At 49.8% G+C, this 24859-nt stretch overlaps 1 protein-coding gene across 1 annotated transcript in view; it reads right to left on the reverse strand.

Moving 5' to 3' along the window:
- The window catches only part of RYR1 (ryanodine receptor 1), a 117891-nt gene that overhangs the window by 72080 nt on the left and 20952 nt on the right, over positions 1-24859 (reverse strand). The window contains exons 20-39 of the mRNA XM_038528976.1: positions 24126-24342; positions 22693-22797; positions 22374-22477; positions 21905-21988; positions 20791-21098; positions 19970-20172; positions 18597-18771; positions 18218-18426; positions 15069-15463; positions 13950-14082; positions 12949-13109; positions 12346-12511; positions 10264-10350; positions 9877-10103; positions 7791-8403; positions 5251-5514; positions 4718-4918; positions 4235-4346; positions 2241-2387; positions 468-741 (exon numbers count right to left, since the gene is read on the reverse strand). Of these exons, the coding sequence (XP_038384904.1) occupies positions 468-741; positions 2241-2387; positions 4235-4346; positions 4718-4918; positions 5251-5514; positions 7791-8403; positions 9877-10103; positions 10264-10350; positions 12346-12511; positions 12949-13109; positions 13950-14082; positions 15069-15463; positions 18218-18426; positions 18597-18771; positions 19970-20172; positions 20791-21098; positions 21905-21988; positions 22374-22477; positions 22693-22797; positions 24126-24342 (4185 nt within the window). The remainder of the gene's footprint in view (positions 1-467; positions 742-2240; positions 2388-4234; positions 4347-4717; positions 4919-5250; positions 5515-7790; positions 8404-9876; positions 10104-10263; positions 10351-12345; positions 12512-12948; positions 13110-13949; positions 14083-15068; positions 15464-18217; positions 18427-18596; positions 18772-19969; positions 20173-20790; positions 21099-21904; positions 21989-22373; positions 22478-22692; positions 22798-24125; positions 24343-24859) is intronic.

The following is a 24859-nucleotide window of genomic DNA, read 5'->3' on the forward strand; positions in this document are numbered from 1 at the left end:
TCTAGAAAGGGCCTGGCACAAACTAGGTGCTCAATAAATGCTTGCTGAGTGAATGAATGAGACACTCTTGACACTTAGTGAGTGTTTAGTACTATCATTACCATTACCAATATCATTACGATGTGCAAAAGCCCTTGGAAGCCTTGCCATGACTGTATGAGGTAGGCATGGCTCTTCCTGTTTAGAGATGAACACTGAAGCTCAAAGAGGGTAACTATTGTGCCAAGAGGTGAGTAAGAGCTGTTATCCCAGGGTCTGGATGGAGAGGTGAGAGGAGGGGTCATTAGCCAGGGAGATGGGCTAGCTATTAGGAGAAGTATATATCACCACAAGGATGAAGCAGAAGTGGAGGAAGGAGACATTATTGCATCCAGGGGACATGAGCCCAGGGGACAAGCTGGAGCTTGTGGGGGCTCCCCTCCTTCCCGGGGGGATGTGCAAAGTCAGGGGAGGGGGAAGGGCCTCACCCAATGCTCTGGATCATGAGGTTTTCCTCCTGGGGACCCATTTGCACAATAAGCAGCGATCGGATCTGGCCCAGGCACTCAAGCAAGCTCATGGTGTCCTCCATGGATGACGGTGAGATGGTGTATGCCCGGGGCAGGGCACGCAGCAGCTCCCCGAGCCCATCGTACTGCCGGTGGAGGAGGCTGAACATGGCCCGAACGAGCTCAGGGCTCTGCACGAAGTCCTCTTGAGCCCACCGCACCACTGTGTGGGACACCAGCTCCTGCAATGACTCTGGGAAGGGGACATGAGTGTCAGAACACTCCCAGGTTGAGGCCTGGAGCCAAAACAATGCAGAAAGGGCCCCTCTTCCCAGAGGGCTTCTCAGTTACTAACTGCCCTGACCCTCTACCTGCCAGGAGTAGGCAGATTCTGGAAGATTTCGTTTTATTGCCTTAAGAGCTCCCCTGTTCTCTTCACCCTAACACCCAAACAGTGAGGGCTCCCTAAAGGTTTCAAGAGGAAAAAAGAACTTGTATCACTTCAAAATACCAGAGTACATTATAAACACCTTTGAAATATATAATGTACCTTTGAAAGCACAAGTCACAATTCCACTTGTTCTATAAAAACACTGTTGATTTTTCATCAAGAGAGACAACAGACACCGAGAATACCTGGTGGACTTTGGCATCATTTGAAAATGATGTCAAAATTAACTGTTTTATTTTCCCTGTCCATCTCCCTGGGACTCATCTCTCCTACATCCAGCATCCATTTCTCTCTGTGTCTCTCTTTCTCTCCCAACACTTTTCATTCCCAGGATTTTGGGAGAAAAGAGATGTCTCATGTTCTCAGGTTAGGAGAAACCTCCATGCACTGGCACTAAATGATGGTGTCAATTCATGACCTTCTAGCGCTATGCAATCTGGCCCTGTCACTTCAGACCTCATCTCCTGCCCCCCTCCCCTTGCTCACTCTGCTCCAGCTACACTGGCTTCTAAATACCCCATGCATGTTCCTGCCTCAGGGCCTTTGCATTGGCTATTCCCTTTGTAACAATCATCTTCCCCAGATCTTTGCACACCTCACTCCCCTACTCTGACCCCTCCATCTTTATCCCTCTCTCTCCTATTACTCAGCTTGATTTTTTTCCTTAGCCACCCATGGCCACCTGACATTATGGTATATGTATATGTGCATCTGTTATAATATTCTAAACTCTTGGAGGGTAGGGATTTTTACTCCTTCTCCCCACAGCATTCTCCAGCCCTGCCAACAGTTCCTGGCTCAGAGCTGGCCCAATAGCAATTTCTTGAATGTTGTAGAATAAACTCTGTACCAACTTCAGGGACCTGTCTTTGTTGGTTGGAGATAAAATATATTTTGCATAATGGCCCATTGGACCAACATTTATCATAACTGTTTTTCTAATCCCTCATCATAGTAATCATTTCACCAAAAAAAGAAGAGAAAAACAAAGAAAAGCCATGAGGACACAGAAGCTGTGGTGGTGGTACAGGAGCTGCCACCATCCCAAGGTGGGATGTATATCTCTGTGCTGGCAGGCCATACAGCATGCTGGTCCAACACACATACTGTAGAGCCACCACATTTGGGCCACACTTCCAACATGCCTCTTCTCTCACCCCACCCCCTATTCCTCCTCTCTCATCAATCTACCCCTCCCTTGCTTACTCCTCATGGTCTGGCCTATTTTGGACCTACTGGCTCCTCAAGCACATGGCTGCCTGCCCCATCCCTGTCCCCTCCCTAAAGACCCCAGTCCTCACGGGGTTTGCTCTCTTCAGCAGGGGATTCCTCTTCAGGTTTCTCCTCCTTCTTCTTCACCAGCCGGACTTTCTCCAACAGGCTCATCAGGCGGCTGCCCAGGGTGGCCTCTTCCTCTGGTTCCTCCTCCTCCCCCTCCAGCTGAATTCCTGGAGTTGGTCAAGAAGGAAGAGGGTGTCATTCATCTGTGTGCTTCTTCATCTATTCAGTCATTCACTTCTTTTTTAAAAAACTATTTTATTTACTTATTTGAGAGAGAGAACACAAGAGAGTGAGCAATTGAGCACGAGCAAGGATGGGAGGAAGGGGCAGAGGGAGAGAGAGAAGCAGGCAGTCCCAATGTGGGACTTGATTCCAGGACCCTGGGATAATGACCTGAGCCAAAGGCAGACACTTAACCAACTAAGCAACCCAGGTGCTCTAGTCATTCACTTCTTTACTCATTCATTGGTTCATTCATTCCTCATTCTTGTGTACATTCTTGTTTTTTTTCATTTATTTCTCCATATATTCACATATTTATTCATTTATTCATTCTTTGAAGCATGTTAAATGTCTTTTAAACTATTATAGGGACACCTGGGTGGCTCAGTGGTTGAGTGTCTGCCTTTAGCTCAGGGTGTGATCCTGGTGTCTGGGATCAAGTCCCACATTGGGCTCCTTGCAGGGAGCCTACTTCTCCCTCTGCCTATGTCTCTGCCTCGCTCTCTCTCCGTCTCTCATGAATAAATAAATAAAATATTTTTAAAAATAAGCTATTGTAAGTAGGTTCAAAGAACAAAGGAAGCCATGTAGAAAGTATTAAAGATAAGTATGATGCCAATGTCTCCTCAAATAGAGAATATTAATAATGAGGTAGACCACATAAAAGATAACCAGATAGAAATTCTGGGGCTGAAAAGTACAATAACTGAAATTTAAAACTCACTAGAGAGGTAACAGCATATTTGAGCTGGTGGGAGAAAGAATCAGTGAACTTGAGGGTTGGACAATAGAGGTTATCGGTTTGAAGAGTAAAAAAAGAATGAAGAAAAAAAAGAATGAAGAAAAGCTAACAGAGCCTCAGAGCCTGTGGGATATCATCAAGTATATCAATATATGCATAATGGGAGTCCCATAAAGAGTGATGAGAAATGGCAGAAAAATATTTAGAGAAATAATAGCCCAAAAGTCCCAAATTTGATGCAAAATATTAATCTACACATCAAGAAATTTAATAAACTTCAAGTAGGATAAAATCAGAGTGCCACACCTAGATACATTATACCCAACTGTTTCAAAGCAAAGGCAAACAGAAAACTTGAAAGGCAGCCAGAGAAAAACCACTCGTCACATATAAAAGAATCTCAGTAAGATTATTAGCTGCCTAGGGCACCTGGGTGGCTCAGTGATTGAGCATCTGCCTTTGGCTTAGGTCCTGATCCTGGGGTCCTGGGATGGAGTCCCTTATCAGGCTCCCCGCAGGGAGCCTGCTTTTCCCTCTGCTTATGTCTCTGCCTCTCTCTGTGTCTCTCATGAACAAATAAATAAAATCTTAAAAAAAGATTACTAGCTGCCTTATTATCAGAAACAATGGAGATTATCCATTGGATAATCCAAACAATGGAGGATTATCCATCCTCCAGCCACCCAACCATCTCTCCATCCAATTTTCAATTATCCATCTACCCATCCATCTAACCATCATCCTTCTCTTTATCCATCCATGCACCCAGCCATCTACTCATCCATTTCTTTATTCATTCATCTCTCTATCTACCAATTTACACTCACCATTCACTTGCCTATAGACATCCATCCATGTATAATATACTCAAATGCCAGTACAAATATCCCTCCACTCATTCTTTATCTGTTCACTAATATGTTTGCTCATTCATTCAACCAAAAATTACATTGCACCAATACTGTAAATATTTAAGATCAGGAAATCTTAGGGAAACTTCAGGAGAGGTCTCAAGAGAAAATTCGGGAGATGGGTTCTCTGATCTCTTACCACAATGTGCCAGCAAGTCTTGATGAAATTCGAGCAAATCCTGTCGAACCTCTTCAGGGAGAGGACAATCTTCCTCATCTTCACCATCTTTGAAGTGCAATAGCATGTTTATCTAGAGGAAGGTCAAAAGTTATTAGAATGAGGGTCAGAGACCCAAGGCAGAAACTCTGAGGTCAAGGATCAAAGATTCAATTGTAAAAAAAAAATAAAAATAAAGATTCAATTGTGAGACCCTGTCTAAGGTCATGAGTTGATGCAGACCGTCTGAAGACTAGAGTTTTGAATGGAGTCAGTGTCAGTCTGAGGTGACTAAGAGGACAAATTGGTTCGGAGACAAGTAGAAGAGTAAGAGATAATTATTTCAATAGGGTCAGATGTCAAGCATGAGTTTAGAGATTTAACACCATCAGTGATCAGTGTAGGGGGAGAGGTTAAAGTTGGGATTTAGACAGTAATGCTAGCTGGGGTCAGGGGTCAGAGTACCTGCTCCTGGGGTGGGGAGCGGAACTCGCGAGTACGTCGGGCAGTCTCAGCAGCAGACATGGTGAAGGCTTTCATGAGGAGGCCATAGCGGTCCCGCTGGTTGGCCTGGAGCTTGTCCACATAGCGCTCCGCAAAGGCTGCTAGGGATTCCACACGGTGCTGCAACTCTTGGTCACAGAAATACTCCAGCAGGTGGCACATCTATGGGAGGACAACCATGCAGTAGGAATGATGGTGCTGAGACCATCCTTGAAACTTTTCTTGCTTCCTCCCTCCTCTTCATGGCCCTGCCCTATCTGCCACCATCATTTCCTGCCTGGATCCTTATGCCAGCCTTCTCAATGGTCTCATCCCTCCAATCTACCTGCTACATGGCAACCAGAGAGATCACTTGAAGCCAGCAGCACTCCAATCATCTGTGGCACTTCCACAGCTCCCCACTTCCTTGGAACAAAGTCCAGACTCATGCTGCACCAGATCCTGTCTCTCAGCCCAGATAGATGGTGGCTGGAGAACAGGAAGAATGAGCCCACCTGTAACTTCACAGATTCTGGCAACTTCATCTGGAGCAGCCCTTCCTCTAAGTCTTCTTCTTTTTCCCCTTCTGCTGTCTCCTCTTCCTCTTTTTCCTCATCTTCTTTCTCCTGTGCTTCTTCCTCCTCATCCTCCTCCTTCTCCTCCTCATCCTCCTCCTCTTCCTCCTCCTCTTCCTCTTCCTCTTCTTCCTCAGTGAATACTTCAGGCTCAATCATCTTCAAGATCTGTTTCACATCCTCATCAGCAAAGATGCCCATCACCTACAGGACAAAACCTGGGTACTTCACTGTGGCCCTTGAGACCTCCAAATCAAGTCCCAGCCTCACTCCCCAGACCTGCTTCTCCTGCACATGTCAGATTCACTCCTGCATGGGCTAGATATGATTCCTCCTACACAAAGAAATGGCACCCCCTTGCCCTGCCACCCATTTTCCTTAACATCCCCTCAGGTCCATACCTGTGTCCCACCTAACCTGGCCCAGACCATGTAGCCAAACATTAGCATCTTTCCCTTGACTAGTAAATGTCCTTTCTCCTAAGCTTGAGCATATGTGACTCTGGAGCAGGACACCCCTTACTCTGATAGATGCCCTCATAGCTCCCAGTATATGCTAGCACTCAATAAACATAATGAAGATGCTGACAGATGGAGGGAAAGGAGATAGATGAAAGGGAAAAACAATGAGGAAAGAGAGATGGATAAGTGGAGGGAGCACTGGGTGGCTGAATCAATAGATGGAATAGTAGAGGTTTGAAGGGGAGAGAAATTGATGGGCAGATGGTAGATAGAGAGGTGAAGGTAAAGGCTGAGGGAGAGATGGGTAGATAGATGACAGGATATATAATGTATGAATAGGTGGGTAGGTTGATGGATGATTTGATAGGTGCATGAGTATGTAAATGAATGAATGGGTAAATAGATAAATAGGCAAAGAAGTAGGGGGTAGGGTGGGATGGTTGGATGATGGACGGGTGGGTAGGTTTGTGCATGAAAATTTGGATGGATGGCTATGTGGGTGAGTCATTAGATGAGTATGTGAATAAAGGGTACATGCAGTAAAGGATGAAGAATGAGTGGATGGTGGGTGGATGAATGGGTGTAGATGGTTGGATAGATTTGTGGGTAGGTGGATGAATGTATATATATATGAACTGAGACATGCATTGGTGGACAGATAGGTAGGCGGAAGATGAAGGAACAGATGAATCTGTAGATGGGTGGGTGGATGGATGTGTGGATGAATGAATGCACAGGTGCAAGGAGGATGATAACTGGATGTATGAAAGGAGAGATAGCTTAATAAATAAATGAATAGGTGGATAAATGAATAGATGGAACAGAGGATGTACTCGAGTATGAGTAAATGGAAGGATGAATGGACAACTAGATTGAAAATTGGATAGATGGAGGGGGAAACCTGGGTGGCTCAGTGGCTGAGCATTTGCCTTTGGCTCAGGTCGAAATCCCGGGGTCCTGGGGTCAAGGCCCGCTCCCCTTAGGGAGCCTGCTTCTCCCTCTGCCTGTGTCTCTGCCTCTCTCTGTGTCTCTCGTGAATAAATCTTTTTTTTTTTTAATTTTTATTTATTTATGATAGTCACAGAGAGAGAGGCGCAGAGACACAGGCAGAGGGAGAAGCAGGCTCCATGCACCGGGAGCCCGACGTGGGATTCGATCCCGGGTCTCCAGGATCACGCCCTGGGCCAAAGGCAGGCGCCAAACCGCTGCGCCACCCAGGGGTCCCTCTCGTGAATAAATAAATAAAATATGGGACGCCTGGGTGACTCAGCGGTTGAGCGCCTGCCTTCAGCCAGGTTCCCTGCATGGAACCTGCCTCTCTCTCTGCCTATGTCTCTGCCTCTCTATCTCTCTCTCTGTTTCTCATGAATAAATAAATAAAATATTTATATAAATAAATAAAATCTAAAGAAAAGAAAATTGGATACATGGATGGATGGATAGATACATGGGCAGAGAATGGAAATATAAGTAAATGGGTGGACTTGTGGATGGGAAGATGGGGGTATCTGAATGAATAGATGGGTGGATGGGGGATCCCTGGGTGGCGCAGCGGTTTGGCGCCTGCCTTTGGCCCAGGGCGCGATCCTGGAGACCCGGGATCGAATCCCACGTCGGGCTCCCGGTGCATGGAGCCTGCTTCTCCCTCTGCCTATGTCTCTGCCTCTCTCTCTCTCTCTCTCTCTGTGACTATCATAAATAAATAAAAAAAAATTTAGATGGGTGGATGGGAAGGTGGGTGGAGGATGGATGGATTGATAAACGAATGATGGTTGGTTGTCTAGATGAATGTAAAGGAGGGAGAAAAGATTAACAAACAGATTAATAGAAGACAGATGAATGGATGGGAGGAAAAGTGAATGAAGGATGAGTAGACGATAGAAGGATAAACTGAAAGGTAGAGGATGGAGAGACAGATGGGTGGTTAGATACACAAATGAGAGGGGGACAGACAGATGGATAGAGGATTTGGAATGCGGAAGAAGAAAGGGACAGAGGGAAGCAGGAGGAAACCATTACCAGCAGGGTGGACACAAGCTTGAGCACGGGCACAAACTGGAACTCCACAGAGCCCCCGACGGGGTCGCGTGCGTGCTGCCCCCCATCTCGCACGGCCTCCCCCAGCATCCTCAGTGCTTTATCCCGCAGGGCCTCCAGAGGGATGCTGGGGCTGAGGCGGGCCGGAGCTTCCGTCACCCCAGCAGCCGGCAGGGCAGCCACGAAACAGGGCGGCGAGAAGTGGTGTGGGGGCCGCAGGGAGGTGGTGACGCCAACGCCAGGCAGGCCGTGGCGGCGGGGGCCGTTTTCCGCGCTTTTCCCGGGTGGGAAGAGAGTGATGGCGCGGGTCTCCTGCGTGAGGGGCACGATGTACTCGGAGAGCATGGAGCGGCGGCTGCGGCAGGCACTTTCGAGGTGGATGCTGATGAGGAGGTCGTAGTAGCCCGCCCGCAGCGGGCCCGGCAGGTGCGCGTCCTCCAGCGCGTGCAGCAGCTGCGCCTGGTCCACGTGGCTGCACAGAGCATGCGCCACGCGGTTGTTGCCCAGCGCGCACACCGCGCGGTAGAGGCAGAGGGTGTGAGAGTGGAACCGCTGCAGGTCCAGGCGCTCCGACAGCTCCAGGATGTCCATGCACCTGCGGCGGAGGGGGGCCACGGACAGGCACAGAGCCCACAGAGGAGGAGGGAGACGGGCACAGACCACAGACAGGCAAAGAAATGCTAAGGTGAGCGTCGGCCGCCCCAGCAGGGAATCCCAGTGTGCTGCTGGGCAAGGTTCTGTGAGGTCTGCGCAGCTGGGTCTAGGAATCTTTTAATAGTTCTGGAAGTCCCTAAGTGGTCTGGGAGCTACTTGGGATGTATCTGGGATCCTTGGGATGGTCTGATACTCTGGGGTATCTGAGAGCCTGTGGAGGAGATCTGGTGACCGGAAGATATGTCTGGGATCCCCAGATTGGGATTGAACCTCCCTCTGGCAGGCTTGAGTAACCTGGCTATGTTTGAATAGGACTAAAATGTAATCCCACCAGTGTAGGACATTTCTGCCTTTTGTTTTTTTTTGTTTGTTTGTTTTTGTTTTTGTTTTTTTTGCTATATCCCCATCACCTAAACAGGACTTAGCATAGTAAGTGCTCAATAAATACTAGACAGATGATAGATAGATAGATAGATAGATAGATAGATAGATAGAATGAGTGAGTGCATCTGGGATTCCCCAGGGATGGTCTGAGTCCTCTCAGACACGTCTGAGCCCCTGAGTTATATGTGGGCATCGCTAGAATGTCCGTTCACAAGGGTTTGGTGTTTCCCGCCTAGAATGCTGCTGGTTGGGACGCTTGGGTGACTTAGCGGTTGCGCGTCTGCCTTTTGATCAGGGCATGATCCTGGGATCCAGGATTGAGTCCCACATGAGGCTCCTTGCAGGGAGACTGCTTCTCTCTCTGCCTGTGTCTCTGCCTCTCTGGATCTCATGAATAAATAAATTAGAATCTTAAAAAAAATAGAATGCTGCTGGTCACACAGGAAGAGCCCAGAGCTATCTGTTAAACGAATGAATAAAGGACAGATGAAGCATATCAGAGCCTCCTGGTTTGTCTGGGATTGGAGTCTGTTCAGGGTACCTAAGAGCATTCATGCCATACACATGAACCCATCTGTACCCTGATTGTGTCTGGGTCCCCTGGACGGGGTTTGAGATCCCCAAGGGATACATTCAGTCTCCCGGGGTGTGCCCAAGACACCCTGGGGTGCATTCAGGCCTCTCTGAGTAATGTCCGTGTCCTTCTGAGGTGTAGTTGAGGCTCCTAGAGTCTGTGTGGCTTCTCGTGGATCTGGGCTCCTTGAGATGGGCTTGGAGCCCTGTGGGTTAGGTCTGGGGTCCCTGGAGGTCCCAAAGACAGACCCAAGGCCTTCTGGGTGGGTCTGGAGTCCCCTGGATTCTTATCTGGGGATGCCCGAGCTGAGTCAGGGTTCCCTGAGGTAGGTCTGGGGCCCACTGGGGTGCTGTCTGGAGCCTTGGGGTACTGATGGAGGGGGGCACTGAATGGGTTCCAGACCCCAGAAGACTTGCAACACCCATCCCACCCCCATGAGCCCGGGCTGGCCCTGACCGGTTCTCCTCAGGGATGTGCAAAGCCATCATGGTCAGTGGCTCCTGGCACTGCACGGCCCAGCCGAGCCGCTCGCCCGCACGTCGTGTCTCCACCTGCAGGAAGTGGTTGGGCATACGGCTCCAGGAGACGGGCATCAGCATCTGCACCTCCAGCCGAGGCGGGCACTGTGGGGCCGGGTTCTTGCGCTCACTCAGAAACATGGCAGCTGACAGCGGCATGATGTTCTGGGGGCACGGAGGTGTGCACGGGTCAGGATTCCCAGCCCTCTCTGTCCTGCCACTCTGCTTCCAGGGAGACCTCCCGGATTGCCCCACTTTTCAGCCACTCTGCCAGCCTGACCCCCCACGCCTACTGCCTCAGCCTGCCCCATCACTGTACTCCTACCTTCTGCTTCCCCAACTCAAACTGGATGACATTCTGGTGGGTGGGCAGGACGAAGACAGCAGGAAACAGCTTGGTGTTGGGCTCCACCTGGCAAGGGAGAAGAGGCCAGGGTGAGGAAGAGGGTGAACTGGAGGTGATGATGACTCTGGCTCCTGAACTCTGGGGTCGATTGCCCCAGCCTGATCCTCCTGGTGTCTACAGATCCAAAGTCAGGCACCGAGGTTGCTCGTGGGCTGCACCACCTCTGATCCAGATACACCAACCTCCTCCAGCTCCCTCGGTGGCAACGTATCTTCCAGGTCATTGTGCAAATCATGCCTTCCACCTGGAATGCCACTTGTGTTCAAGTGGCAATACCACTCATTCTTCAAAACTCAGGAAGGTCTTCTGACTGCACTGTCCCTCCAGCCCCTCTGATCTCCGCAGTGGACCCACCCAGCCTCTATCACCACAAACACCATCATCTGTGAAGCCATCTTGCCAAACCTGAACCTAACTGCACCTCTGGCTGCCAGTTGATAGGAAATACAGGGGACAGAGGAAAACGTTAAAACAACACCATGGGGGATGCGTCAACCAGACGCAGGCTGAGAAGACGCACGAATTCCCCAGGATTAAGTTTTGGATTCGCATTGGGCAGGTCTAGGGGGAAGCCTGAGATTCCTCATTTCTAACAACCCCCCAGGTGACGCAGATCCTGCTGGTCCAGGACTTTGAGAAGCAAACTTTTCAGGACAGGCAGCCTGGTTTCAGCAAACACATTTCAGAGAAGAGAGAGAAGGGAAATCTACGTAGGAGAGACTCAAGGGGCATAGCGACCAACTAAAATACATGACCTTAATGGATTCCAATTCAAATGAACAAATGGGAAAAAGACATTTTTTGAAACAACCAGAGAAGTGAACATGGACTAAATATTTGATTAATTAATTAGGAATTATTGGTTTTTTTAAAAAAGATATAAATGGTATAGTTGGTTATGTTTTTTATTTTGTGTTTATTTATTATCATTTTTTAAAGATTTTACTTATTCATGAGAGACGCAAAGAGGCAGAGACATAGGCAGAGGAAGAAGCAGGCTCCCTGTGGGGGGGCCTGATGCAGGACTCGATCCCAGGATCCTGGGATCATGATCTGAGCCCAAGGCAGACACTCAACCACTGAGCCACCCAGGCACCCCTGGTTATGCTTTTTAAAATAATCCCTATTTTTGTAGAGATACAAATTGAAAAGAAATGAAAACATATGATATTTGGGGTCTCCTTCAAAATCATCCAATGGCCGTGGAGGGTAAATATGAAGCAGGATCAGCTGTAATAGTAGAAGCTAGAGCGTGGGGACATAGAGGTCCAAGACACTATTTTTGCATATTTTTAAATTCTCCATTTAAAATAAAGTTTTATAAATTCCAAGTTAGACGCATTAATGGATGGATAAGTGGATAAATACGTGATAAAGCCAGTGTGAGTGGTAGGTTCTTGTGATGAAGCCAGTGGGTATATGGGCATTCACTGTACGATTTCTTTAATTTTGTTTTGTGTTGGGACACCTGGGTGGCTCAGTGGTTGAGCAGCTGCCTTTGGCTTGGGCATGATCCCGAGGTCCTGGGATCAAGTCCTGCATTGGGCTCCCCATAGGGAGCCTGCTTCTCCCTCTGCCTATGTCTCTGCCTATCTCTGTGTCTCTCATGAATAAATAAATAAAATATTCTTTATAAAAGATTTATTTTTGTTGTATGTTTGACACCTTTCATAATAAAATATCAAGAAAGAAAAGCCCACCCTAGGTTTCATCGTAGGGTGTTCCCTGATTGGTGAAAAGTTGGCAGTAGGTGTCACCTGGACCAAGAGGGACTGTGGACCCTTCTCCAAGGTCAAGACAGTGCTCTGTCTCCTCTTTTCTGGGTGTCAGTTCAGTGGACAGTTAACTAAGTGGTCTCCCAGGGACTTCCCTGAGGACAGGCTAGGAGCTGTTTTTGTCCTGTCTCTCTGGGGTCTGTCCTCAGTGGGGGGTTGGGAAGGGTCTTCCCAGCATCCTGGGACATGAGGACACTATTGCTAAGTTGCTGAGGGCTGGACTCACCTGGAAAAAGGTGTTGCTCTCCTTGCCATTGGCAGTAAAGGTCATCAGACCAGTGGCCAAGTCCACCAGGCAGCCAATGACAAGGTCTGTGTGGCTGATCCGGCCCTGCTGTCCGGAGCTCACGAAGTCCCCGCCCCACACCATGTAGCAGTTGCTGCACTTGAGGCTGGAGGAAACAGGGGCGGTCAGTGCATGGCGCCTTAGCCAAGGTGCTCTGGACCCTGGATGCTCCCTTCCCCAAACTCCCAGAATACCGTGACTTCAGAGCTCCATCCCCAAGCCCCCCATCACCTGCACACCCAAGTGCCAACACCCCAAGCTCCTCAGAGCAAGAGTTCTTAGAAGTTGGCTGGGGATTCTGGGAGGAAGAGAGGGAAGGGGAGCAGGAAGAGAGAACAGAGACAGGAGGTAACGTAGAAAGGGCAGAGTGAGAGGAAGAAGGAAGACAAAATGGAAAAGACCAAACAGAAACCAAAGAGGAGGAAAAACCCAGAGGAGGGAAGTAAACAGGGAGAGGAGAGAAGTAGAGGGGGAGAGAAGCTGTTGAGCCAGGGGCCCAGCGCTGACCTCTCACCTCCCGTGGTTCCCACCCTTCCCTGGCACCTGCTGTGGACGTTGCCTTGTTCGTCTCCCATGGTCACCGTCACTGCCCGGACCTTGCTGAGGTCGAAGTTCATGTCGTGCTGATGGTAGTCAGGGGTGACCCAGCCCACCCACACGCAGCTGGGCTCCTGGCCAGCGAAGATCCTCACAGAGTAATAGTACTGGAGAGGCAGAGGGGGACCAATGGTCAGCCCAGAAGGTGGGGGACACAGGGCTTCCTTGGGACTCTTAAGTTGGTCTCTCTAGATTCACAGAGTCCCCTTGAAGTTCAACAAAAAATTACTGGATTTGAGACATACACACCCCAGGTCTATGTGTCTCTATTTCTGTGTCTACTATATATTCAGACTCGGGAATGCTCCGGGACTATTTGTGATACCCCCAAATTTGGATCCCTCTCCAAATTATAAAGTTATCAACAAATAATAACTAACAAATAATTCACAAATTAATTTATAATCACCATCAAGAGGGTACAATTTGTATCCCCATTTTACAGACGGGAAAACCGTAAGACTTCCATAAAGGAGAAGGCATAGAACAGTGAAGTGACTTACCCACTTAGCATCCAGGTGGCCCATAATCCTAACCATGAGGCTCTCTGTCTCAGAAAACATTCCAGATTTGGGAAACCCCAAACTCTACTGCGATAATTGTAAATGTTGGTTCCCAAGAATATACCAGAAAGCTATTAAATTTGGGGGTACTGAGTTTATATGGGTAAACCCAAATATGAAGGTCCCAAGTCTACACTGGTATACCCTCCGTATTCTAGGATCCCTAGGAGTTTTATCAGTGTGCCTTATACTTCATTGTGTTCCTGCAATTTTCAGGTCCCCTAGCTCTATGAACTTAGGGTTTCAAAGGACTAAATCAGTATGTGCTCTGTTTTGTGGTCTTCAGTGTATATTGGGGTGTCCCCAGGTAAGGGCAATTACGAGGGACTGCAGCATGAAATTTGGAAATCTGAGGGGTCTCGGTTGAGGGTCCCAGGTTCACACCGTGGTGGTGTTGAGGATGATCTCAGGGTCATCACGGTTGTCTGCGGGCACCACCTCTCGAGGGAGGCGGGGCAGAGTGGGAGTGGCAGGTGGCTGCGTCATCATGGCCGCCTTCTTGGCCTTGAATAAGAACCTGGTGATGGGGAGGAGAGGCTACTGTGAGAACCAGCTGTCAAGCCCAGCCCCCCAGCCCTGTCCACCACAACATTCATGATTCCCACATCCATCCTAAATACATCTCATTTCTAATACCCAAGCCCTTGCCTCTAGAGGGATAAAATTCCCAACTGCATCAGCATAATCCCTCCTAGGGATGCTGTGCTCTGTGCTTGCAGATGCCCAAATTTAAAGGTGCTTCTGGGAACATGGAGGCTCCTTTGGGGGCACATGGTCCCCCCACAGCTGCATTTCTCATATGGGTGCTAAAGGCATTTAGGAGAGGATAATCCTTCATCATGTGGTGCTGCCTTATACACTGAAAGCCTTTAGAATCCCTGGACTCCCTCAGTAGCAGCAGCACCTCCCCAACAAACTGTGATAACCCAAATCATTCATCATTTCCAAACATCCGCCAAGAGCCACAGAACTCTTGGCGCTGAGAATATTCAGAATATTCAGAATATTCAGAATATCCCGCTGAAAAACACTGCCCTAGTAGGGGGTAAGCATTTTTAGTTTCAAGTCAGGTTTAATGCCTTTTTGAGGGTCTCCTTTGAAATTAGCTTTTGGGGGGCACATTTGAGACACAGAAATGATCCCAATTTAGAAGATGAGTGGTGTTCACTGGGATGCTTTGGGGTACAGTCAACTCTCTCAAGACACTTTAATGTCTGTCCACTTTAGTGTCTATAGACAACAAAGTCCATTGGGTGAATGCTTTGGGGCCTACTAGGTACCCCAAGGAGAGTAGAGTCCCCCATAGATATAGTGGTGTACCCCAGTTTTACATTCTCAGGGAAATGAGAGCATCCCGGGAGATAATGGGATTCACTTGAGGCATAATAGGCTCCCTTAGCATTCTGACTCCGCTAAACGTATATGGGGGCCCTGTGGGACACAATCAGGTTTTTTACATTATTGGGGTTCCCTAAACCCACCCTGGCCCCATCCTTGACTCACCCTCTCTTCTTGTTCTTCTCTGTGGTAGCATCCTTCTCGTTCTCCACCCTGACAGGCTGGGCCTCCACCCCAGCCTGGGCATTGCCCCCGGGTGCCCCCTCCTTGGCATTTCCTTCTTTGCCCCCCTCAGCCTCGCCCCAGCGCCCCGCTGAACGCCGCAGGTTTTCATAGTCGGGGTCGGGTTCTGCTGCCCTGGCCTCATCCTCAGCTGGGGGCTGCAGGCCAGGAGGAGCCAGGGGGGTGGCTCCTGCAGTGCACCGGAAGTGCTGGTGGAACTGGACTGGAAGGCTGAGCCGGAGAAAGAGCATCTCCACGAGACTGTTCTGGGAGCCCCAGGTACGGTGGCTCAGGCGCAGGCAAGGCGGGGTATCCACGGTGCCGTCCACGCGGGCCACCTAAGGGGGAGCAAGAAAGCTGAGCCAGGCAGGCAGGCCAGGCTATTGGTCCTAAACCCAGTACCCACGGAGCCACCATGTGATTGAACACATCACAGATTAGCTGTGCCTGTTCTTGAACTTTTTATGAATACAAAATCACAGGATGGGCTCTTTTCTCTCTGGCTCCTTTAACTCCGCATTATGTCTGTGAGATTCACCCACGTAGTTGTGCGCAGGTCAGTCTATTCATTCTCACCACTGTCTAGTATTCTGTTCTTTGGGTTGAGAACACATCTGGCAGTAGCAGGAATTAGGAGGTTCGCCTCTGTTTCACCAGCCTCTCCAGCCCCTGGCACCTCTCTGGTCTTTCTGCCTCTGTTGTCACCCCCTATAATCCACTCTCAATGGGGACCTTTCCAAAACTCAGATCTAAATCAGACATTCCCCTGCTTAAAACCCATCCAGTCTCACCTAGTCTTGAAATGCCTCTCCACAAATTATTGTTTAATTACAAAGAGAAAACTAATAATTTACAGTAGGGAAAATTGGTAGACTTCATCTTAGCGAGTCAAAATTAACATAGTTGGTAATAAGACATAGCAACATTATGTGCCTTCTGATATCCTGCATCAAGTAGGACACAACCTCCTGGTATTCCTGCCAAATACATGTGACCTGTACCTAATCCTGAGGAGACACCCGACAAACCAAAATGAGAGATATTCTGCAAAATAACTGGTCTGTACTCTTCAAAAAGGGTAATGGCATGAAAGACAAAGACAGACTCGGAACATTCTACATTAAAGAATAAAGAAAGGGGATCCCTGGGTGGCGCAGCGGTTTGGCGCCTGCCTTTGGCCCAGGGCGCGATCCTGGAGACCCGGGATCGAATCCCACATCGGGCTCCCGGTGCATGGAGCCTGCTTCTCCCTCTGCCTGTGTCTCTGCCTCTCTCTCTCTCTCTGTAACTATCATAAATAAATAAAAAAATTAAAAAAAAAATAAAGAATAAAGAAAAAAATAAAGGGATCCCTGGGTGGCGCAGCGGTTTGGTGCCTGCTTTTGGCCCAGGGCGCGATCCTGGAGACCCAGGATCGAGTCCCACGTCGGGCTCCCGGTGCATGGAGCCTGCTTCTCCCTCTGCCTGTGTCTCTGCCTCTCTCTCTCTCTGTGTGTGTGACTATCATAAATAAATAAAAAAAATAAAAGAAAAAATAAAAAAAGGAAAAAATAAAGAATAAAGAGACATGGGGCGCCTTGGTAGCTCAGTCGGTTAAGCATCTGACTCTTGGTTTCTGCTCAGGTTGTGATCTCAGAGTCGTGAGATAGAGCTCCATGCTCAGTGTGGAGTCTGCTTGTCTCTCTCCTTCCCCCTCTGTGCCTGCCCAATTTGCTCATGCTTATCTCTCTCTTTCTCAAATAAATAAATAAATAAAATCTTAAGAAGGAGAAGGAGAAGGAGAAGAAGAAGAAGAAGAAGAAGAAGAAGAAGAAGAAGAAGAAGAAAGAGACACAACAACTAAATGCAACATGTAATCCTGGATTGGATCCTGGACCAGAAAAATAAAATTCACATGATCACCACAATTAATAAAATTTGAATATAGATTATGAATTAGGTAATAGTATGTATTAGTGTTAAATTTCCGGATTTTCATGACTGTAGTTCTTTAAAAGTATAGCCTGTTCTGAGGAAATGCACATTGAAATGTTTAGGGATAAAGAAGCATGATGGGGGCACCTGGCTGGCTCAATCGGTAGAGTATGTGATTGTTGATCTCAGGGTCATGAGTTTGAACCCCGTGTTAGATACAGAGTTTACATAGATTAAAAAACAGGCATGATGTCTCCAACTTAGCCAAATGATTCATAAGAGAGAGAGAGGAAGAAGGATTATGTGAGGAGATGTGAACAATGCCATGGATGGGAACACAGGCTGAGGAGGAAATAGTCACATGCCCAAGGCCAAAAGGCAGATAAGAGGCCAACCCAGGTCTAGCTGCTTCTGAAGAACCCGCTGAAGCTCAAGCATGTAGGATTCAGGTTCTTTCCAGGTTGAGAAAAGGACTATAACTTTGGTCTTTTTTATGGTCAGCATCTGATGCTAAGTTTAGCCCTGGTAAAGAAAAGACACTAGAGGGCAGCCCAGGTGGCTCAGCGGTTTAGCGCTGCCTTCGGCCCAGGGCATAATCCTGGAGTCTGGGGATGGAGTCCCACGTTGGGCTCCCTGCCTGGAGTCTGCTCCTCCCTCTGCCTGTGTCTCTGCCTCTCTCTCCTCTCTCTCTCTCTCTGTCTCTCAAGAATAAATAAATAAAATATTTTTTTAAAAAAAGAAAAGACATTAGAGCCTAAGAGTTAGAATACTGAAATTAATGAAGAGCTGCTAAAAACAAATAAACTAAAAAAAATATGTGTATGCGGATAGCAATTAGTAAGGATGGTGCCAAAATGTACCAAGAGCTTTATATGTCTTTAAACCTTGCTGTAAGATGAGCTAGTGCTAAGGACTGGAAATTTCCACTGGGGTCTCGTAACCCAGCTCCTCTTTTTTCCCTTCCCCACTTAATAAGCAAGGCAACCTGGAGGTCAGACAGGTTGTGGTTTACTGACATTACACCCTACAAGGCAGCCCTGGGAACTACTGTCCTGATATGCCCTTCTACACTGTTCACGGGCTAACACGGAAGGAAAGGAGAAATTTGGGGAAGAGAACTGCGGGAAGAATGAGGTTTGGAAGCAGATCAGTAGGTACTGAGTGGGGTCAGTCCTCACCTCATAGTGGGGGTGCTCAAGGGGCACGGCCTCAAATTGCGGAAGGCTTTTGCTGAACCAGGTGGTGACTGGGCGCTGCATGTTGATGGCGAAAGGCTCAAAACCTTCCTGGAGGCCACAGATGGCAAAGAACCGCAGGGAGCTCACGTCCTGGCCCAGGTTCAGATGACCCACCTGGCCAGGTCCCAAGCTGCAGACAGGCAGGAAGCCTGGTGGGAGGGGATGGATGGGCAGAGGTGAAGACAGGTAGGCAGGGCAGGGGCTGGAGGGGAGGAGGTACCGTGGAAGGAAGGGATGGAAAAGCACAAGGCTAGGGATGTAGTGTAAGGTCAGGTGAGATGAAAGAAAACCAGAAATGGGCCATGAGGCCAGTCCTCACCATCCCCAACCTCGATTTCCCGGAAGGCCGTCTCAGAGCCTGAATCGGACATGAGGACCTCGCCATTGAGGGTGAAGATAATGGTGTTCTCTGTGAGGTCGATCATGCAGCCCACGACATCACCTGACTGCCACGGACGCCCAAATGGTTCACTGCCCAAGTGCCAGCGCTGGCCCTGTGAAGAGGCGAGGGGAAGATGTGACATGGCAGAGACACATAGAGAGACAGAGATATACAGAAGCAAGGAGAGACATGTAAAGATACATATACAAGGCATCGGGTTCAGGGCGTGGGGGTCAGAAGAGGGGTCACTCCCACAAGGTCCCCCATCTTTTTCCACATCTGTATACATGATCCTTGGAATATAAGGGATAGGCTCTCATGCTTCCCAATGATCTCTGTATCCCATCTCTTCTGCCTGAGTTCTGTACTGTTCCCATGGCTGGGGCTGGGGTTATACAGACCACCAAAATGGTAGTGGGGAGTTGGGGGCGGGACGGGAGGGCTGGAAAGGAAAAATGAACCTGCCAGTGCTCCCTCTACAGATTCATATATACCCATATGCCCCCAGAATAGATAAACGGGTAATGAGATGGATGGATGGGAAGCAGGGTATATGGCTGGATGGAAAAATGGAATGGATGGAAATTGAGTCTACATGGGTTGATACAGGGAAGGAAGAAAGGATAGACAGAATGATGGATGGATAAGAGGGCAGGTGGATGAACGGACAGGTGGGTGGGTGGGTAAATGAATTGATGGATTCATGCATTAAATGATTCAATAAATAAATGAAATTACAAATAAGTGAAAGGCTGAACTAACAAATAAATGAGCAAACAGATGGAAATGTGGATGGTTAAGTGATTATCTGGCAGATGAGTAGATGGATGGATGGATAGTTGGATCTGTGGGTAGATGAATGGATGAACAGAAGGATGGCTGGATAGAGAGATGGATGATGGATAGATATATGCATGGACAAGGGTGTCTAGGTGGCTCCGTTGATTAAGCATCTGACTTTGGCTCAGGTCATGATCTCAGGGTCCTGGGACGGGGCCCTATGTTGGGCTTCCTGCTTAGCAGGGAGTCTGCTTGTCCCTCTCCCTCTGCCCCTCGCCCTGTTTGTTCTCTCTCTCTCTTTTTCTCTCTCTCTCTCAAATAACTAAATACATCTTTACTTAAAAAAAAAAAGATATACGCATGGGCAGGGAGAGAGGGAGGGAGGGTGGGATGGGTGGATAGATGGATGGATGATGGATGAATGAGTAGTAGGGCAGACTCCGGGATGAGTGACAGTGGGGCACAGACAGTGTGCAAGCTGTGTGAGGGACCCCAGGGCCTCGCAGAATGGAGCCCAGGGAGGTACCCACGCGGTGCCCATTGAAGACATAGGCCAGCTCATCAGCTCCCAGCTCCACGTCGGGCCGCAGCTCGGGCCTCGCCCAGCCCACTCGCATCTCCCCGGTGGTGACTGCTTCAAACTCAAAGTACCAGCGGCCGCTCTGCACCGTGTAGGACTTCTCCGCCCGGAAGATGCGCACCCGGTCCCAGCGAGACTGGCTCTCCACCTGACCTACAAATGGGGGCCAGGCAGGGTCAGGGGCTGGATGGGGAGTACTGAGAGGCTGGGATCTGGGGCGGGGGGGTGCTTGGGGAAGAGGGATGATTTCATGGTGTCACAGGAGATGAGCTGAGGAATCTCAGACTAGTCAGCGAGGTGGGGAGGACCTACGAAGAGAGACTCCCCTCCCTGCCCACTCCCGACCACCCACCATCTCCTTAGCAGGCAGAGCCTCAGAGAAGAGATGCTAACAGAGACAGAAAAGCAGCTCAGTCACCGTTATGGTCTAGGGTTAAGGGTCAAGATTAGGGTCGATGTTTAAATTCAAGGGTTGAGAGCAGGACCTGGGAGAGAGTGGCAGAGTCAGGCTCAGGTAGAGGACGGAAATCGGGGTTGGGGTCAGCGGCAGAGAAACTGAAGGCTGGGGACCAGGGGGAGGGTGGCCAATGGAGGCTGGGCTTGGGAATTAGATACAGGTCAGGGGTCAGGTTACGGGTAGGGGTGGAGGCCCCCTGAGTGCTTGGTCGGTGGGTGGCTCCGTGTTGTCTGTCGCTATAATCCAGAGGTTAGGGGTTAGGGGTCACAGCTGGGGGTCTGGAAGCCGAGCCGGGGATCAGGGCTAGTGCTCACTGGGCTCCTGGTCAGGCGGCTCAATGTTGTAGCCGTAGCCCAGCAGCGTGCGCACGGCCTGGCAGAGGCTGTCCCGGTTGCTGCGCTTGGTGGCCTCGTCCAGCAGGCGGTAGGGCACAAGGCGAGGGTTTCGGCGTGCTGGGATGTCCTGCACGGCGCTGTAGCTCCAGCCCTGGGCCACGCGGTCTCGTGCCCACACGTTGTGCCCGTTCTCTGCCAGCCGGTCCACCAGCGTCATCTGCGCCGGCGTCAGCCGCACGTGGCTCAGGTCTAGCGGCGCCGGCTTGTACCCATTGCTCATCATGTACCTGTGGGCGTGGCAGAGCTTGGTGAGGGGAGACCCTCGCCCCCACTGCTGGGCTCTGCACAATGGGATCTCTGACTTCTGATCCTTGCTCCCAGGGTCCTGTGACCCTCAGCTCCGAGTTTTGGAATTTCTGACCTTTGACCTCTGACATCGGGGTTCCATGACTCCCCTGAAGAAGCTTTGAGATACTTGGCCTCTTAAAGCAGAATCCTGTGACCCCAGCAAGGCCTTTTGCTTCACTGACCTCTGGCCTCTCTGACCCCTGCATTGTGATTTCGGTAGACTCATATTCAACCCTGGAACTCTGACCTCTCACTTCTAGCTTTGAGGTTTCTTACCTCTGACCTCAGGACCCTATTCCTTCAACCTCTTGGCTTTGGAGTCCTTGAGCTCTGAACCCTGGCCCCTATCCCCAGGACCTCTGATCGCTCACCTATAATTTTAGGGTCCCTTACTTAGGACTTCCAACAACCTATCATCTCTTTCCATTGACCCTCTGCCTCTGACTTGGAGATATTACCTCTGTTCCCTCATTTTCCCTGATCCCATGGCTGACCCTGGCCTTGGGTTTCGACTCATACCCATCATCCCTCTGGAACTCCCACCTTTGCAATCTTGACACCTCCCCAGGACACTCCCCACTGACTTCAGAGCCCTGACACCCTGGTCCTATGACCTTCACCCTGTGGCCCGTTTATCTCTGACCTCAGCCTCCCTACAAGACTCCCTCAACTGCCCAGCCCTCACCATTTCATCCCCAGCCACCTACTCTACTCCCCAGAGGGGACTGGGGCCACCCACACTCACGTCTTGGGGAGTTTGGTCTTCTTCAGGTTGTCCTCTGCCTTCTCATCCGCCATGCCCACGTGGCAACCCAGCGCCAGCAGAGTCCTGGGGTGGGGGGGACAGGGTCACCCCACATGGCCTCCCAGCCACTGGCCTCCTCTCCCCGAGCCCGGCCTCCCTCCTACCCTGGCCCCTGTTGGCCCTCCATGTCTCTTGCTCTAGTTTTCTGGGGGTCTGTCCCCATCTCTCTGTCTTGGTCTCTGTCTCTCTGACTCCTGTCTCTCCCTGCTTCTTTGTCTCTATATCTCTTTGACTGTGTCCATCTTTCCCTGATTCCACGTCTTTCTCTCTCTTACTGACCAGCCCTCTTTATGCCTCTGTCTCTCTCTCTCGTCCTCTGTCAGTCTCTGCCTCACGATCCCTGCCTCTCCTTGCCCTCCTCCTCACCAGCAGTCAGGCCCTGGCCCCTGTTCCCCGGTACCCTCCTCACTTGAGCGTCTCCCCTGACATCTGCAGGTTGTAATTCCTCTCGGGCTCCGGTAGGCTGTGGAAGTCCACAAGACATGGGTGCAGCCTCTTATTGTCATCCCGAACCTGGAGAAACCCAGTGTCAACCCCTCAGGGTTCCCGTCCTTCCCCCCAACACTCCTAGGCTATGACCCCTGACCTCCTGCCCTTAGTTCTGCCACAGGAAACCCAAGGACACCCTGGTGCCCTAAAGTCCCTTCCCCCAACCACTGGCCCCTCCCTGCTCATTCCACCAACAGCAGGTCTAGCCGAACGCCTTCACGCTGCAGGCAGCCCCTCACCGGGCCGTAGGTCCAGCCCTGCTCAATGCGAGTCAGCGCCCAGAGTTCATGGATGTTCTCTGCCAGCTTCTCCCGGATGCGCTCCAGATGGGGAGGCAGGACAATCTGAGGGTAAGGAACGTTCGTGAGGTCCCTGCATTCCTTCCAGCCTGTGACCCTTCTTTCAAAGAACATGTATGAGCCCTAGACAGTTCCCCCAGACCTTTTCTCCTATTCTGAGCCCTGCCCCTCATCACCTCACCCTGACTGCAGAGTTGACACCCTGCTGAGTAAGGTTTTAGAATCATAGAATTAAGGAATTATCTGGGAGTGGGACTATATTTCCCTGTGGACTGGTTGCTCCAGGAGGCCAGGGCCTAAGGCTGCCTCACTTTCCCAGCCTTGCCCATCCCAGTCCAGAGCCAGGCCTGGAGGGGATGCTCGGGAAGTGGTTGCTGAATGAATGGATGAGTCTTTCCTTCTTTGTACAGTGAGGATCCAAACAATACTTACCTCATAAGGATTCAGTGATATAACCTAGATAAACTCCTAAATCTTACATAGTTTATGTCAATGCCTGGCACACAGTAGGTGCCTAATAAATATTTACATCGTTAGGGTTCTTCAGAGAAGAGATAATGATAGTTTGGATCAGGGCAGGCCATGGGGAAGAGAGGAGGCAGGGGGGCATGTCCAATAGGCCAGGTAGACAGCCCATGAGGCTGACAAGCTGGGAACAGTGGGAGGGAGACATCCAGAAGGAAGCCCAGGCTCTGGCTTGGCTACAAGGGGATGGTAATTCACTGTGCAATAATATCACTAATGCTCCCGATAATAGGAACTGTACTGAGTACTTACTACTTACTTGGGACTGGGCTGAGCACTCCACAGATATTAATTCATCTAACCTTTGGGACCGCGCTCCCAGGTAGGCTCTATCCAGGTGTATTATCCCTTTCCTCACAAATGACCAAATTGAGGCCCAGAAGAGTGAGGCCACATGCCTACTATAACACACTCAAAATCAGACTTTCAAGATCAGGCTCCTGAACATGATTTCTATGGTCTCTGATAGGGACATGTCTGAGTGGGATGGTGGGGAGCTCAGGTTGGGACAGGAGGCATGGGAAGGCCCAGATGGAAGAGATGCCAAGAAACTAGTGGAAAAGATCTCCAGCTTTGGAATCAGCGACTGTGGCTAGCACAGGTTGGTTACTTCTCTGGGCTTCACTTTCCTCAATTGTAATTTGGGACAATAATCGTCTTCTCTTTAGGGGGCTATACTGAGGGCTCTTGGAAACTGGGATTCTGCCTTAAGAGTTCTTTGCTTCCACTCTGCCTCAGTTTCCCCATCTGTTAAACAACAAGGTTCCCAACTTCCAGCTCAGTTCCCAGTCTCCCTGGCTCCTAAGGGGGTCTGCCTCGCCAGGAAACCCTTGTAGAGCAGGCACTACCTGGACAGTGTCCACAGGGCAGGGCACAAAGTCGGTGTGCGAGAGGCAGCGGCTGGGGCCCACCAGGTGGGGCCCCCGAGGCCCCTCCCGCCGATACTCCTTGATGGGCTCCAGATGAAGTCGTTCTCGAGGGAGCACAGCCTCATGACATGGGGCATAGCCAGGTGGAGGGAGGAACTTGAATTCACCATGGCGGCCACCAAGGAGGAACCGCACCCTAAGTGGGAGAGTGGGGTCACTGGTGGGACACATTACAGGGAGAATCTACGTTCTGTGGGGGTAAGGGAGCTACCCTGGAATCAATGGAAAGTTCTGGGAAAAATCACTGGGCAGTCATAGAGTCATGGAAGTCATTTAGGGTCATAAAGGAAAGTATAATGTCAAAGAGAATGTCTGAGGTCAATGAGAATCACTGGAGAATCAAAAAAAGAAAGTGTGGGGTCATTGAGCAGTTAATGCAAGGTCATGGGAAGGTCCACTGGAAGAGACCCTGGCTCAACAGAGTATTTGGGGGATATCAGAAGGTTTCTGGGAGACCAAGAAGGTCATTTGGAAATGACTGAGAATCCAATGTAACTATGAAATAACCCTAATCACCACTGAATGGCCACTGAGGAGCCCTTCATAGAGCTTGGGATCATTAGGAAAAGACTGAGCTATTGAGAGGTCTTTGAAATAATTGGGTTCAATGAGGGATTGTGGTCATGGGGGGATTATAGAGCAATTGGAAGATT

Source organism: Canis lupus, chromosome 1 (genome assembly GCF_011100685.1).
Source record: "Canis lupus familiaris isolate Mischka breed German Shepherd chromosome 1, alternate assembly UU_Cfam_GSD_1.0, whole genome shotgun sequence".
Lineage (NCBI taxonomy): Eukaryota > Metazoa > Chordata > Mammalia > Carnivora > Canidae > Canis > Canis lupus.